Source organism: Copadichromis virginalis, linkage group LG7 (assembly GCF_057382275.1).
Source record: "Copadichromis virginalis isolate Kocher_CV1m ecotype Utaka linkage group LG7, C_Virginalis_male_GT1.1, whole genome shotgun sequence".
Lineage (NCBI taxonomy): Eukaryota > Metazoa > Chordata > Actinopteri > Cichliformes > Cichlidae > Copadichromis > Copadichromis virginalis.
This window is the reverse complement of record NC_140624.1, coordinates 67,568,662-67,584,831: the sequence shown is the minus strand read 5'-3', so window position 1 is coordinate 67,584,831 and position 16,170 is coordinate 67,568,662. Positions and strand designations below refer to the sequence as shown.

General features: G+C 42.8%; 1 protein-coding gene across 1 annotated transcript; it reads left to right on the top strand.

The window, feature by feature from the left end:
* The first annotated feature begins 1,089 nt into the window (after positions 1 to 1,089).
* Positions 1,090 to 15,288, top strand: cotl1 (coactosin-like F-actin binding protein 1). Its single transcript, XM_085464910.1, has 4 exons — positions 1,090 to 1,534; positions 2,364 to 2,446; positions 9,161 to 9,318; positions 13,682 to 15,288. Exons 1-4 carry the CDS (start codon positions 1,458 to 1,460, stop codon positions 13,790 to 13,792), a joined length of 429 nt encoding a protein of 142 aa, XP_085321036.1. The 5' UTR covers positions 1,090 to 1,457; the 3' UTR covers positions 13,793 to 15,288.
* Positions 15,289 to 16,170: the final 882 nt, after the last annotated feature.

Genomic DNA, 16,170 nt, shown 5'->3' with positions numbered 1-16,170 from the left:
CCCCCTCCTGCAGTCTAACATAGTTATTTGTGTGGTTATTGCGGACCACTGAGTCTAAGTTTGCAGGAAAGATTGATGAAAGCTTGTGACCGACAGCAGGTCGACCAGCAGGTGGCAGGATGATGCAGGCACAAACAAACCAGGAGGTACAGCTCAGTTGGGCTTATGCCAGTGTCAAAGAGGAGGGAGATGACCTTTGACCTCTAGCTAGCCTATTTGATCAGTGGATGTTTTAAGCCCACCTCGTGGGTTTACGGTGTAGTTTATGTGAGTGTAATGACCAATGGCTTTGTGTCAGACTAGTACCTGTTCCTCAAATTAATTCATCTGCACTCTGCTGTGTAAAGTTGCGCTAGCAGATAAAAGAAAGACCGGAAGTTGATCGTTTTAACTTAAGAATAAAAGTATCTAATTAAAATAAAAATGAGCAAATGCCAAAAAAAAGCAAAACAATTGCGCTCATTCTCATGTTATTGTATAACATATGGCATATGTATTGCTTCCATTTTTACACCTTTTCCTTTGTGAAAGTTATTTTTATTCTGCTGAATCATTTTTGATACACTTTTACTTTTTTCATGTTTCTGACAGAACTTTGGCTGTCAGTATTGATAAACAGAGCCAATAAAAATAATCATTCACTGTAAGAGCAATTAAATAAGAAATGTCAATCTGGAATCAAATCGCTAAAAGATATATAATGTGTAATATTAGAATGAGAGAAAGAGAATTCATATTTATTTATTCCCTTAGTAACAGGAAGAAATCTTCAGCACAACCAGGCTCAGAACCAGGATTACTGCCCACGTGATCCTGAAATATACAGAATTATAGAAACAGAAAGTTTCTGTTAATTCAAAGAAATTCAAAGAAAATCTCTTGTCCACAAAAAAGGACGTTTTACCTGTAGTGATTACTAATAGAAACCTATAATAATATTATTATTTATAATAATAACATTTCATGGTAATGCAGAATGTAAAATGGCTAAATTTGGTTTCAAGTCACTTTTGAGAACTTGCTGCTTTTGATTTTGTTTAGAAAATCCCTGCCGGAAAGTGTCGCTGCCTGTCGCCGTTGCCTTGACAGCGCTTCTTTTGCTAAACGCTCATTGACCAGGAGGAGGTGAACGCAGCGTCTGGGGGAGCTTCTCTGTCTGTCTGCTGGCAACCTGATTGACTAACATCACCCACGCCCATAAAGTGGTAACATACAGGAAATGAACCGAGCTGCTAGAAGAACAGCCGTCTTTTCCCGCTGAGTCTGACCGGCTTGATTGTTCCAGTGCAGTGGTCGTGATTTCCGACTGAAGCCCGCCGTGAAACGCTATCGGTTCTAGGTCTGATGTGTAGCATCCACTGTGCAAGTTAGCCGCTTTAGTACCGTGTAGCTGGCCCTCCCTGGTTCGGACCCATTCAACGCTCATTTTGCCTGCCTAACACTTCTCAATCCGAAAAATGGCAACCCAGATCGATAAAGAGGCTTGCAGAGAGGCTTACAACCAAGTGAGGGACGATAACACTGACATCAATTGGTGAGTGTGCGGACACGGTTACTAACCCATACTCCATTGAAGATTGTGACTGTTTCATATTAACGCTAAAATTACCGAAAATGAATGACACGCGTGCATAACCCTGCATCTGTCTGGTGGTATTCTAGCAGTTATCCACTTCGGCTACCATTAAAACACCAAATAGAGTATTTATTTGATGTGGTGTTAGTTAAAAATTTATTTCTCTCTGTCTGTTACCGCCCACTGTTCCGTCTTTTCAATGAGGAAGAGCGCAACATGAAGAGACGGACTTGCTTTTGAAAAAGTTGAAATTGTGTTTAAATAAGCGTCGTTTGAATAAGCGGATACATGCCGAATAGCACACTAACTAATAAAGGCCAATAAAATGTAATCAGCTGTATGTTTGGTGGCGTTTACTTGTGCATTTCTGCACCAGAACTTTAAATTACCCTATGTTCCTATGCAGTTACGTCTGCTCATTGCGAAAACGCGCCAGAACGGCACATTGCGGACTGTTTCTTTAGAAAAACTGGCCAAAATACACGCAGCGTTCGCTGTCCTGTCCCTCGGATGTGGCTGATCTGTATTCTGACTGTTCAGCGGTCACACGGCGCACTGTTATCAGGCCCGGCGGGGCAGAAGTAATTTCCTTTGTCCTGTATTCAATGGGGAAAATGTTATAGTGGTGACACTTGCAGATGGCTGATACACAGCTGCCACCTTGCATGGGCGTCTCAGGCATTTTTCTGCAATGGTGTGTGTGTGTGTGTGTGCGCGCGCGCGCGTGTGTGTGCATTATGCAAACTCATGCGATCCAACAGTAATTAACCCACTGTGCTCCTTCCAGGGCTGTGTTTAAATATGAGAACAACATCATCGTGCCTGGAGGACAAGGGACTGACTATGAGGACTTCAAGATGCTGTGCACAGGTAAGACTGGATCAGTTTTAAACGCAGGGCTGTGGCTGTGTAGCTGGCTGCTGTAGATTCTGTAAAACGGCCTATATATCAGGCAGCTTGACTTGGCGGGACACTAATCTTTTAAGACTCTGTGCTCCATCACCCAATGAGCCTTGAGCCTGTGACGAGGCTGTCAGAGGACTTAGCTGTGTATTCATTGTGTTGCATAATCTGGTTCACAATATCTCAAGTTTTTTTTTACTACAGGGCGGCCTACATTTGTCTATTGGTGCAAACTACAATGGAAATATGTTAACTTTTAGTTTTACTCCTTCAACGAGCTGATGTTCATTAATATTTCACCTGCCTCTAACAAGAGAGCCTCCAAAGCACCCATCGGCCGCTGTGGTGTAATGACTTCCAGTGCGCAAACCTTTTATGTATAGATTTCAAAAAACCCATCTCACTCCGGTTCCCCTTTAGAGAGAGCGAAGCATCTGCTCAGATGATGGGTGTGGCAACTGCTAATGCAAGCTCTTTAAAGCTTCAGGGCCTCCTGTGTCTCTCTACTTCCTGATGTCTAGAGCTCACATTCCTATGTTGAAATCACTCCTTTACAACAGTGCTTTACATGTAACCGCTCAGCTGCTGCGTTCGCTATTAGTTCCTGTTCAGTGATGACACGCACATCTCCCTCTGTGGGCTCGTTTGCCTTATTTAGCAGTGAAGTTGTAACCTGCAGAAAAAACCCCTCTGCGTGCGTGCGTGCGTGCGTGCGTGCGTGCGTGCGTGCGTGCGTGCGTGCGTGCGTGCGTGCGTGCGTGCGTGCGTGGGAGGAGCTGCCGCAGACTTGAGTTTAGTGAGTTCAGATCAACTCTTGTAGAATATTGATCTTAAACTTATACTGCAGCAGGAAGTGAAAAAAGAAGATGCTGCATGCTGGGGTATTGTTTCACCAAGATCTGGTTCCTCATTTTTTAATGTAGTTTAAGACTTTTTAATCCTAGTTTCTTCTAAGAAAATGTAACTGCAATCAATGACTTATTTATTTAGAGGTATATATTATTGAGTAAACTCTTCACCATGTTGTAAAGGAGACTTTCACTTTTTAAGTCGTCCAAATGTATATTTTAAAAACAATCACCTGTAAGCCAAAATGAATGCCCATATAACCACCAGACGATGGATGATTCAGAGATGTATCGACTTTTCATCTTTCTGTGCGTTACTGTGCAGTTAAATTCAGGTGGTTCTTGTTTTCAGAAGATGAATCCTAACCAGCTTGTTAGGTGAACTTCCATGAAATATGGTTCAGACTTGTCAGGTTCCCCTCAGGATGAATTATAAGCACAGGGTGATCTGTGCCCAGGCATAAATTGTTTAAATATTGGATGCATTCCCATAAAACATAGTTCAGAGGATACATTTTACTGGGTTTAATGTCCAGATTTTACTGTAACACCTCCAGCTAGCCAACACTTTTACATAGCCCTAAAATATTTGAAGACCTGCTGACTCAACTCGGAAAAAGGTCTAGTGCAGACATTCATAGCCCCCAGGGGACGAATCAGAATTTCCCTGTAGTTTTCTGGACCTTTGATCCGTCTATGGATTTTTATGGATTGCTGTTTTAAAACTAAAATAAAGAATTCTATTTATTTATATATTTCCACCTGTGTCACGGCGGTGCAGCGGTGTCGCCTCTTTACGAGAAGGCTGTGGGTTCAAATCTGTCGCTAAGCACGAGCTTGCAGCTTCCTCCCACAGTCTGTAGGCATGAATGTGAAGTTAACTGGTGAGTGTGGATGTGGGTATGAATGCTGCTTTCTCTCTGTGATGGCCCTTTGATGCCCTACCCCACATGCTGCCACGTTTCTTCTGGAAATAAACGAAGATGCACATCTGTACGTTTTTAGCAATTTCCAAACCTGAGGTCTGATCTTTTTAATCAGTTGTGTACAAATAGCTTAAAGTGCTAATTATAAAAGGTGGTATGAGCTCATTAGGAGGAATCCAGCTGCCTTGACCTCACCGCCCTCAGGCCTCGCTGTTTGCGTAGATTAAAAACACCAAATTTGGACACAGTCGACATGCTGGTAACACCACTCCTTGCCTGATCCACCTGACACCGTCCACAGGAGACGGCTCCGGTTGCTTTCAGAGGGGACGGGTGGGTGTGCTTGGGAAGGCAGGGTGTCGCCCGACAACTGCTGAAATGAAGGCACTTAATGCAGAACAACCTCTGTGCCGACAGGTCGCTGTTCTGCATCCTCATCGTGTTGTAGTTTCAGTGCAGATTTGTCTGCAGAGTCAGCATGGCTTTAAAGGAAAGATAAACCAGGAAGAGAAAGGCAGACGGAGGAAGTGGGAGGGTGTGGTTCAGCGCCAGGTCGGGTGAGGATTTGTCTGTACTGGTTTTCTCTCTGGTGGCTCAAACAATGATGAGAGCCATGACAAAGAGTTCATTAATCGCATATAGCAATATTTGGATGTGACAGAGATTGATTCACAGACATGTCTGAGTCAGGTGACTGCTTGTGCAGTGAGGTGTTGACACGAGGGATGTCCTCTGTGGCTGATAAGACTGTTTATAGTGGCTGGTCCTGTCCTGACAGCCTGTATCAGCTGCTCCAATGTAAAGATAAGACGTTTCACTGTGAAGACTTTAACGCAGCAGAGACTTAAAATAAGCCAGTTTACATCTTCAAACCAAAGCCACTGAATTTCCTGCTGAAATGCTTCCTCGTCAGGACATCACAACTTAATAAACCTAAGATAAAATCGCTTAATGTTGTGTTTTTCCAAATAGTTGATTGAATACATCAGAATGCACATAAACAACCTTTTCCACTTGGATTGGATTCACATGTCTGTACTGTGGCTTTGGGTCGATACAGAATACTGATCAGGCACCAGTGTTAACCCTAAACTATGTCCTTCACTGGAAATCATTCTTTTATATATAAGGTAGCAAAATATAGCAATAAATATGGAAAAGGACATAATCACATTCAAGTGCAGTTACAGTTTCCCAGCACGTGGGTTAAAATAACCGTATCCTAAATAAAGGAATGGTGCATCCCAGCAGTACAAGGAAGTGAAGAATGACCTTTCAGCTCTTTGTCACAATAACTTCACACAGGCCGTTATAAGCACCACGTGTGAATTTGTTGATATCAGCCAACATGTGTGACATTCAGCCAATATATCAGTGCAGCTTTTTACTCTCCAACTTCTTTCAGAGAACCGAGGTGTACGTCAGGACTTTTAATGACCCATTTTAAACTTTTCATTCGAATAGAAAATAGAGTTTAGCTTTTTTCCTGATGAGACTTTTTTATAAAGCTGTTGGCATCCGATACTCCACTCCACTGGTGACATTTCCAAACCAATAGATCACAGGTGGAGAGTGGAAAGTTGGCAGAGCTGCAATAACAGGAAGTTGAAAGAATCAGAAAACTTTATTGATCCCACAGGAAATGATGAAATTAAAGTGAAATTTGAGGATGTGGAATTCAAAGGCACTGTGAAATATTAGGGACCTTTACTTTTCTGGCACATGTACAGATGCGGTGCCCGGTCGTCACAGAAAGGGGTGACGTTAAAACAACTTGTAGTGAAAGGCGAGGAGCCCGAGCCAAACCCTCCCTGCAGCCAGCGGCACTCAGACCCGGGTGGAGGGACGGTGCTGTTGATGCTTCAGGGCCGTGTTGCATCTAAATGCTGCCTGGTGGAGCTTTTAATGTGACACTGAAATATTTTGGCTGTATTTGTGCCATAATCTGAGATTTGTGTATCGAATGCTTCCATAAGTCTTTGAACTTTAGAGGTATTCATTCAGCCTTTATTTGGTTTGCAGCTGAGTCTGTATGTTTGCAGTGCAGTTATTCCCAAAATGAAACGGCTCTTTGCCCTGCAGCCCACAGAGAACAACATCTGGAAGATGGTAATGAGTAATCTGTGGAGCACCTGAAGGCAGGGCGGGCAGGAGTGTGTTTATTGGACAATGTGTTGACATCCTGCAGGCGTGATAAGGCATCTGCACTTTCCTTAAAATTCAAATATAAGTCCTTTCCACGTTTTCTGACTTCTTAGACCAAACAAGGCTCCAGCAGAGTGGTATGCTGGATTTATGCTTCTGCATTGGTGTTCGCTTGTGGCTCTTTGGGCCTTAGAGAGGCATTGTGGGAATTCAACCAAAGCAGTTGCTGCACAGACGCGCTTGGTGTGCAGTTATTTCTAAAAAGCAAACAGCAGGTCAGCTGACGGTGACGATGCTGTGGTGCTGATTGGTTTGAAAAGTTGCTTTGAACAGCAAACGAGGACTATTTAGTTCCCCACAAAGAGGAAGAGAGGCTTTTTTTTTCTTTTTCTTTAAGCACGTAAAGACATGTTTCACTACTAACAAGTTGTTAATACTTTCTGAATGCTTTAGTTTAGCCACTAGCATGGAGAACAAAGGGACTACGAGAAGATTAGTCGTCATTAGTGGTTCTTCCACATTTTTTTTTCGATGCTGTCCCCTTTTGACTGCACACGCCTACAACATGTAGATGTGGGTCCCACAGCTACAACAGGGGTGGGGAACTCCAGGCCTCGAGGGCTGGTGTCCTGCAGCTTTTAGATGTGTCCTTGATCCATCACAGCTGGTTTAAATGGCTTTATTACCTCTTCAATTTGTCCTGACCTTCTCCAGAGGCCTGGTAACGAACTAATCATTTGATTCAGGTGTGTTGACCCAGGGTGAGATCTAAAACCTGCAGGACACCGGCCCTCGAGGCCTGGAGTTCCCCACCTCTGGTCTACAGCATGCAGATTTGCAAAGGAAAAACACTAGTCTTCTCCATATTTAGGTTTTGCTATTTTTTGTGGTAAGAACAGAGAAGACCACCTTCTGCCAAAAAGCAAAGGAAGCATCTCCAAAAACGATATTTGTAGAAGTCTTCAGATGCTTGTGATTTATAAACCAGGACAGAGAAGTTCCTGTGAAAATTACAGATCATGTAGCTATATCACTGGTCTCTGTCCATCAGCTGTCTGCAATCATTTTGTAGGTAACAATGAGTCCTAGCAGTCATTCTCAGTTGGTGTCTTCAGAGTTTAAATAGGTTTAACTTTGTATTTAAATCACTAAGCTTCCATGCAGTTACGGTGTCTGTTTATCAAGAGAGATTACGCTCTGATAGGTGGTTTTTGATTGAATTAACCATTTCACTTATTTTCCAAGTACCAGTGCCAAATATGTGTTTCACTGTCACTAATGTAAATGCTTTTCTTCATATACCAACTTTAACTGAACATCTTCGGCTTCTGGACTGTTAGTTGTTGAAAGGTTTGGTAAAACTGAACCTCCAACTTTTCAAAATTCTCTGGAGGGGGAGCCAATCAGAAGAAAGTTTGCTTAACAGAAGGGGGAGGAGCTAAACTGTTTTAGTCAGAATGAATTGAGGGGTAGCACCAAGGCCCATCAAAAGATGAATAAGGACCATTTTTGAATTATGAATAGAATTCAAGAGTAAATGTATGGATGGCAAAGACACCGACCATGATTTTATCAAGTTCTTGATTCGTCATTTTGTCTGTCAGATGCCAAAAAGAAATAAAAGACGCTGCTTGTAATTAAGCACATCTTGTGGTGATGTCAAACATCAGTCCAAACAGTTCAAATGTATTCAGTTTAATATCCTCTGAGGAAAAGAAAACAATGAAGTCCTCAAATGAAGAAGCTGAGGAAAGAAGGAAATTAGGAAGGATTTGGAGGTTTTGAGCAAAACGTTAGTCTCTGTATATCTATCTGTACATATGACAGATAACACACTGCCTATATAAAGTTAAAGAGCTGACCACAACGGAATAAAAAGCTTGAAGACTTAAAAAACAGGTCAGTCAATTTCGTTAAGATTTTAACCACCAACATTTATACTTGATCTTTATTCTTAGTACAGAAATTCTGAATTGGTGCATGGCTGAAATTATTCATCCATCTATTCAAATTAAGTGACCGTTCCTTAATCTCTACTCAGAATTTTGAGTTGGCAGATGAAGAGCACATTCAGGATTTTCTTAAGATTTGGTGGAAAGCTGCATCTGAGTGGAAACCCAGGATCCCGAGGCGGCGCGAGTCGGACAAAAGAAGCAGCAGAAATGTTTGTTCGTTCATGTCGGCGCACTTGTTTGTATTCGGGCGTTATTCTCAGATTGCAGTGGACCACCGTGACAGTGACGGGCGTGGTCACTGGGAGGTTTGCGACACAACCGCAGGGCTCACAAACGATTTTACTCATCTAGTCTACTGACCTGAATACTCCCCGGCTGCACAGACGCGCTCTCACAAAGCGTCCCTCTGGTTTGGAGTGCTGGGACTGTGCCACTGGGACAAAAGCACACAACTCTGCACAGCAACACTTAAAATGTAAAACTGGTGATCAAAGCACAAACTCTACAGTTACAGTTTTAACTGATCGATGGTGGCCAGTTCTGAATAGACTAATAAAACTTAGTGGATAGCATTGGGTTGCATAAATAAATATCCAGCGATGTGTTTGCAAATATGAAAATAGCAATAAGTTATGTCCGCATGACAACAGCCCAAAATCTAAAGACAATTAATGCTTAATGTGTTGTATTTCTTTGATAGTGTTTTTTATAACTCCATCTGGTGCCATCCTTTCTTCCTCACTGATTGGTTAGTCGATGTGTTCGGCTTTAATCTGTCTTGACTCGTGCATTCCCGTCTTCCCTCAGACGACGCTCGTCTGTTTGGCTTCCTCCGGATCACGACGGGAGATGCCATGAGCAAACGAGCCAAGTTCACCCTCATCACCTGGATCGGGGAAAGCATCAGCGGGCTGCAGCGTGCAAAGATCAGCACGGACAAGACGCTGGTCAAAGACATTGTGCAGGTCAGTGACTGGAGAAAGTAGCAATTAAAGTAATGGTTCCTTTGGGGAAACTGGTGGCTTTGCATTCGCACGACACTGGATTCAGAACAAAAACAACGGAAGGATAAATGTGTTATGGACTCTTTGTATTTCTGAGGCCATATTTAAAGGTGGACACAGGCACTCTGAGGTCACCCATCGGTCAGCGCCCCACAGTTTATCAGCCAGTGTCCGTTTTGACAGATATTTAGATTTTAGTTTCAGTCATAATGTAGACAACTGAAGTCTCTTTGCTTCAGTTGACTAAATCAGCGGCCCCCAACCCCCGGGCCTGGGACCGGTACCGGTCCGTGAGTCGTTTGGTACCGGGCCGCGAGAGTTGAGGCTCAGGTGTGAAATGTCTAGTTTTCAGGGTTTTTATTGGTTTTCAGCGTTATTTTGTTATCGTTTTTATCGTTAACTCAGTTTTCCTGGGTCTTTTCACGTGTGTTATGAATAAATCTTCTTTTTTTCGGTACCGGTACTAGTTTATTTTGTTGTATTTATCCGCAACACCTTAAAGGCTGGTCTGTGAAAATATTGTCGGGCATAAATCGGTCCGTGGCGCAAAAAAGGTTGGAGACCGCTGGTCTAAATGGCATGAGACTGCAGTCGTCCAAGTCTAAAGTTGATTCAGCTCAAAAAAAAAAAAGGTGTAAAAGTTTATTATGTACGGTGAGAGTTTACAAAGGTCACAGTTTACAGATTGTCTTATTTTGCTTGTCCACACATCTCTTCCTCCCATGTGTTGACATTTTGTTGTGTTGTCAGGAGAAACGGGGAAGATGGGTGCTAACTTACTTAAGCTAATTAACTTAATTAGCTTTGATTTATATTTGAATCATTGACAAAGTGTCAGTACTTGTCATTATAGTTTTTGTCCTCATGCATAAGATTTATTTAGCTGTGTCAGAAGAAAGTGTGCCCTGTTGGGTCCTATGATGAATTATTGGTCAACAAAATTAACACTGTTGTTAGGTGAGACTATCAAACATGACATACGGCTGCAACGTGAAAACCTTGGATGCCCGCTAATGACCATTTAATTAGTATCAGACTAATAAAGTTCTTGCATTTAGCTCGAGTTAGCGGTGGTGAAGCCTAGCAAGTGACCTTTGGACATAATTAACGGTACATGTGGAGGTTTGGTTTCTGATAGAGACGGCACGATATCACTTTTTAATGTCCGATTCCGATATCATAAATTTGGATATCTGCCGCTATCGATATGAATCCGATACAGCGCATTTTGTAATCAATAAAACTGTTTTTTGTAAATATCTTGCTGCATTTTGTATAAGTTCATACTCAAGTTTTAAAAAAAAACAGGAGACTGAAGCTATTCTGTTATACCTGTATGCAAAAAATACACTGCACCCAAAACATTTCATAGTTCAGCAAAACTGATCACTCTAATAAATTTAAACCTACACCATCCTCCCTATTCTGGTATTTTAAAGAGTACTTACCTACCTCACTAATAGGGTTGCCAACTCCCAGCAAAAATATTAGGGAACCACCCCCCGCCCTTAATCGATGTAATCAACTTTAATTTAATGCAAGTGTAAAACAAATGCACAGAAATCAATTATTTTTCTACAATATTTAAATAGATTCAACATCTTTCTTCAACAGAATTGCAGACTGCACAGATGGTACCAAAGGAAAAAGTACTATAGCTTACCTGGGTGTATATTAGACTTATTAGTTACTATCTACAATAATGGATTTCTATACATTTAATCGGATGACCACTTTTGTTGTAAGATTCAGATAATTATTTATTCAAAGTTGTTAAATGACATAACAAAGAAAAGTATTTCTTTGTGCCCCCCTCTCCCTGTTAATGCCCAACCTGGCCCCCGACAAAACTTTGCTAGACCCGCCCCTGCACAGTTACCAGCTGTCAGCTACTTAGAAAAGGATCCTGGTGTTATTTGTCTCTCAGAAACAGTTCATAACTTCAACTCATTCATGTCACCTAAAAGGTAAACCTGTTTCTCCATCACCTGTTCAGCTCTGATGGTTCAGTAAGGACATCTCCTGGTTTCATCTTCATGTTTCCCTCTCACCACATATCCAAACCAACATCATGACCAGCAGCTTTACAGCTGTGGCTCCAGCAAACATCAGCTGATACTAGATATTAAATACATTCTAACAACAGCTGATCACTTTTAAACGTGCTGCTGTTGTTTATCCGCTGGTCTCCTCTTTCTAGCGCAAAGTGGGCGATAAACAAAAAAGAAAGACGGATTTGCGGCAGAAAAACCGATCAGTTGATCATTGATCAGTTTCATGTTTGAAGTAATAACGGGAGAGGGAGGGGGAGTGAATGAGAGAAGTAGATGCAACTGCGCAGCAAAGACAGAATAACTCCAGCTTTGTCTATTTTTTTAATTCTAGCTGAAGTCCGGGACAAATCGCTTCCTTTTCACCTCAGTATGGAACTCCGATGGCCAGTCCAGCTGTGGCTCAATATATCAGTTGTTAAGCTTAACATGGAAATACTCTGCAAACATTCAGGGATGAACTTACACACTTGCTTTACTTCTCTGGGATAGTTTTCGCCGAGATGAAATGCTGCGGTTAGGAAGCATGTAGCGAGGCTCCAAATGCTTCAACAGACCACACAGGTGTCGCAGACAACAGCCGCTCTATCACGTGACACATACTGCCCCGATGCGCCGAGCTGGGTTACGGCAAGTAGCGCGTTTTGTGAGGTCATTTTGTGATACTTCGGATCGGATTACATTTTTTTATTTCTCTCCGATATCCGATCCAGTAATTTAAGTCAGTATCGCACCGATACGTAATATCGGATCGGTCCATCTCTAGTCTCTGACTGTTTTTCAATGTAACCTTTATTCGGCTTGTGTCATTGGGGTTAAAGATCACTTCTGTGGGGAAACCTCCCACCAGAGCAGGATGACAGTCAGTCCATGCAAATGAAATGATGTTGAAAACCAAGTGATGACAGTAAAATCAGGAAAATGACACAAAACAAAGACAAACGATGAGGTTACAGGATACGGTCTGTAAGGGATATGCAAAAATAAATGAAGTCTGCATAAACTTTTATAAACCACAGAAGAAATTCAGCTCTTGCCATCAGATTTCTGTAGTATCAGAGTAATGTAGTTAAAGCTATCCGTGCATTCATGAGTTCTTAAGAAACGGCCGTTTCAACGTGACAATGGTGACAAAAAAAACAAAGAAATCCAGTGGACTAGAAATGCTGCACTCACCTGCAGCACAACAACACAGCACAACATGAGCTTAAAGAGCGCGGCTGCATTTACCAATTACCAAATTACCAAAGAGGCTTATATGTTGGTGTTAACAACGTCAGAGTGGCCAAAACATTTTTAGCTTTGAATTCACGCTGAGCTGATAAAACCCGGCAGGTTGCTCAGGACGAGCAGCCAGTTCGTTGGCAAACAGGAAGTCGATTCAGTTGTGGTTATTACTGCGGAGGAGGTGAAGAATTACAGGATTAAAACCAACAAAGTAGTGTTGAAATAACACCTCGGTTCAAAAATAATATGGCTTGCTAGAACATGTGACTACCTCGTGCTGATGAGCTCCAGCAGTGGAACATGCTGCATGACGGGTTTTGGATGCAGAAGACTGTATTAGCTGTAATAATACAGATAATATCGGTGCCTAAATTAAAGTTGTTGGTGACACTTGCAAGAAATGAAGCGTAGCTTCGCCCACCTACACAGGAGCTGATGATAACTCACCGGTAGCCTGTCTGCAGCTGCTGTAAGCTGCTTTGCAACCCACCTCCACCCCAGAACCTCCTTTAAATGCTGTCTCAGACTTGATTAACAGCAGCTGCTTTCCCTCCGCTTATGCATTCAGTACATCTTCATGGAGGGGCAAATGTCAATCAATTTGTCACTAACTTATTATGTAATTTAATTTTTCCCCCTATTTCCAGTTTACCTTTTAATTTGTATTAAACTGTGAAGGAGTTTATTGAAAGCATCCTCATAATGCGCATCTAAATACAGGCTGCTTATCGTAGGGATGCACACCTGTAATTAGGCAGATGATATGGTGTTCATTATTGTCAGCAGGTCATATGTATGATGTGGGCTATCGCCAAAATTATTTTAGACATCTCCAGTATCGTAGCAGAATTTCACAATCGAAGCTTCATGTTTTTAGAAGATTTTAAAGAAAGTTGTCTCTTGGATTAACTGCTGGACTGAGCAGAGAGAAGTATACATGTGGTCATAAAGTATGCTCGAGTAAAGTCCTGTTAGCTTTGAGTGTTCTCATGTAGATGCATTCTGGTATCGCTGGTCTTCTCTGATCTTCTCTTCTCTCTGTGCAGAACTTTGCCAAGGAGTTCATGATCAGTGACCCGCGGGAACTGGATGAGGACTACATCCGCACAGAGTTGAAGAAGGCCGGCGGAGCCAACTACGACGCCCAGGCCGAGTAAAGAAGTGCCACTGGAAGGGTCGGGTCAGGGCGGAGCGGCTGTGGGTGGCGGGGTGGGCTTGGGTTGTCTAAATGGGGGGGCGGGGAGTGTTGGGACTGGGCTGCTACCTCTCGGGGAGAGGGCAGGGCAGGATGGAGAGGGCACTAGTGACAAGTAGACCGTCACAGGAAGCTGAACCAGCTTACTGAGGAAAAGCCTCTTTGGATGTGTCCACATCTGTATCAGGGTGCTTCTGTCCTCGATTTGTAGGATAAACAGCTGGAACCAATGCAGCTGCATAACAGAATATACAGGTTAACCACCACAAACGTGTGCTTAAAGCAAGCATATAAGCACTCTTACAGGTGTCCTCTCCTTTCTGACACCCTGCCCTCTCCCCAGTCAGCTCATGGTTGGTTATTTACTGTGCTGTGCGTCATCATCTCGCGCTCCTCCTCGTCTCAGCTGTCGTCCGGCTTCAGCGCCATCCGACTGAAAGCGAAGGAGGAAAATGTGGAAAAACTGGAGGGCTTCACTTCAAAGATGCCCTGAGAGCGGCTCATGTTATTAAGACTGTTCACCGATAAGAGCACAGCAGACACCCCTCGCTTGTAGGCATGTGTTAGATACCAGAACATGCTCGTAGTCTTAATACACTGTACCTCCAGGTGGAAGAGATCTCCATTTTCCCAACAGTATCCTCGGTGATGGTTGGCGGCTTGTTTTGAGCAAGCTTAGCATTTCTGCTGAGTGCACATTTAACTGCCTCTTCATCTCCAGCCAGACAGCTGTGTTTGGATTGCAGCTTCAGAGTTCACTGTAATTGATCCTCCTCTGAGCTGTGGAGCCTTCTTGTCCCTCTAGTTTCTGTTTGTCTTTATCCGTGTCAGCTGAGATGGCAAACAACCATGTTCGTGGCTTTGGCCTGTATTTTGCTATAGAGGCACAAAGGAATGACTAATATATTGATCTGTAAGCATCCGTTGCAGTCGGCTATCGCCTGTTCGCCTCAACCTCAGAGGATAGTGAAAAATGGAGGTCTTTTCTTCTGGTGTCTCATCTCATCATCTACCACTGAAAGGTATCCATGCATACTGTAACCTACTGTGTTTGACTGCCTTAGTCTCCCATGGAGAGAGGGTCATCATGGGAGCTTGTGGACACTACACTGTGATTGGCTGTCTTCTTTTACATGTGGGCGGGATGTGGGTCTGAGCCCGTCGTCCCGACCCAGGAGCAGCCACGTCTCGGTTGTAGCATCTGTTTTTATTTAGGTTCAACCCTCCCTTCCCCCCCTGCTAAAAAGGATAAAATAGGATTGTATTTCTTTGTACTTTTCTTGCTTTTGAGATGAATTTTATTTTCTCTGGAAAGTTTTACTTGATCATTTGTTTTGTTTTTTGTTTTGTTTTGTTTTTTTAACATTGGAACAGGAAAAAAAAATCATGCTAAATTGAAATAAAACAGAATGGGCACAAGACCGGTCATTTCAAAATAAAATTTGATGTTTTTTCCAAAACCTAGTGTCTCCAAAGTGTCTTTTGTGTCTCTTAACCTCCATTTGTATTACGACAGTAACCCAGCAAACACATCTATGTTGGCCCAGAGTCGGTAGGTGTGGGTCAGCAACAGGATTGTGCGTGGAGGGCAAGACCACACTCGTCAACTTTGCATCCTCCTCCATGTGTCACCAGCACCAACATCTGTGAAGGCCTGGTTGTTTCCTCAATGATACACATCTGCCCCGTTCAGGTGGCCTCCTTTTGTCTTGCTTATTTCAGCAAGATGATGCTAAAGCGCTCCGTGCACGTGAACCGTTAGCCTACGTAGGCTAACCCGGCGTGCCTGCAGTCCATACCAGTCTGCATCCGGCACATTATGAAATTAAAAAGACAAAACAGAGCAAAGGCAACTGAACAGCAAAAATATAATATGATGCAAGAATGGGAAAATATTATTCTTTCAAAAATGCTGTAATGAGTCTGCCCAGTTCCCAAAGACTCTTTGAGGTAACGCAACACGGTCCAAAGATGCTCCTGCCTCAATCAAAATGAGCTTTCCCAGTTTGAACTTTTGATGTTTAAATGATTTAAAAATCATCATGTTTATATAAGTTTTACACACCTCCCCCCTCCGCTTGTATTGGTTGCTCTTTATCGAACATTGCTTCGTATTGATTCAATCCTCGCAGTCTGCAGTCATGACTTGGTCACATCTAGTAAGTCAGCATGTTAACGGAGAATATCGATGCACATTCGCACATTATCACTTTCAAAAGCAGGTTTGCAGCCAGAGTGACAGCTGCTGGTGTGTAATAGGTCAGTCGATGGCTCCCGGCTGTTCCAGCCCAAACACTGTCTGCGTGTGTGTGTGTGTGTGTGTGTGTGTGTGTGTGTGTT

Bases quoted from the DNA above. Each gene is read 5' to 3' on its own strand.
- cotl1 (XM_085464910.1), top strand. From the start codon at position 1,458: ATGGCAACCCAGATCGATAAAGAGGCTTGCAGAGAGGCTTACAACCAA. The intron at 2,447-9,160 runs GTAAGACTGGAT...GTCTTCCCTCAG, and splicing joins CTTCAAGATGCTGTGCACAG to ACGACGCTCGTCTGTTTGGC. The intron at 9,319-13,681 runs GTCAGTGACTGG...CTCTCTGTGCAG, and splicing joins TGGTCAAAGACATTGTGCAG to AACTTTGCCAAGGAGTTCAT.